General features: G+C 66.8%; 1 protein-coding gene across 1 annotated transcript; it reads right to left on the bottom strand.

Moving 5' to 3' along the window:
* Nucleotides 1-7: 7 nt before the first annotated feature.
* LOC113979896 (multiple epidermal growth factor-like domains protein 8) lies at nucleotides 8-584 on the bottom strand (the record flags this gene model as incomplete). Its single annotated transcript, XM_027707174.1, has 2 exons — nucleotides 164-584; nucleotides 8-127 (listed from the first exon to the last, which is right to left on the bottom strand). Coding segments are annotated over exons 1-2 (541 nt in total), but the record flags the coding sequence as incomplete, so codon positions are not given.
* Nucleotides 585-623: the final 39 nt, after the last annotated feature.

The raw sequence follows: 623 nt of genomic DNA, 5'->3' as shown, positions 1-623 counted from the left end.
CCACCACTGGAACTGGTCCCAAAGGTCCCACCACCACCAGAACCAGTTCCTCCAGTCCCACCAGTCCCAAAGGTCCCACCACTGGTTCCTCCAGTCCCAAAGGTGCCACCACCAGTTCCACCAGTTCCTCCAGTCCCACCAGTCCCAAAGGTCCCACCACTACCAGAACTGGTCCCAGAGGCCCCAAAGGTCCCACCACCAGTCCCCCCAGCACCCCCAGTCCCACCTCCCACCCCCTGCACCCTGACGAGGTGCCGCCCGGTGCCGGGCTCGGTGTCGACGGCGAAGGTGTCGTAGGCGGTGGCCACGTAGAGGTCGACGGCGCCGAAGGTGACGTCCAGCGTCACCCGGATGTCCACGTTGGTGAACTTGGGCTGGACGGCGAAGAGGACGGCGCGGCCGGCGGGCAGCGGGCGCCGCTGGGGCGGGGGGAAGCAGTGGCTCTGCGACCAGGGGTCCAGGCAGTACTCCTGCTCCACGGCCAGCAGCCGGTAGCACTGCTGGCCACCAACGGGGTGGCCCTGGAAGGAGTCGCGGCACTTGGAGCACTGCGGGGACATCGAGAGGGTCAATGGAAGGGTCATCGGGGTCATTGAGGTCAATGGGGTCAATGGTGTTGGCGG

This window comes from Neopelma chrysocephalum, unplaced genomic scaffold (genome assembly GCF_003984885.1).
Source record: "Neopelma chrysocephalum unplaced genomic scaffold, ASM398488v2 Primary Assembly neopelma1_90346, whole genome shotgun sequence".
NCBI lineage: Eukaryota > Metazoa > Chordata > Aves > Passeriformes > Pipridae > Neopelma > Neopelma chrysocephalum.
The sequence above is the reverse complement of the archived record's forward strand: the minus strand, read 5'-3'. Positions and strand labels throughout refer to the sequence as shown.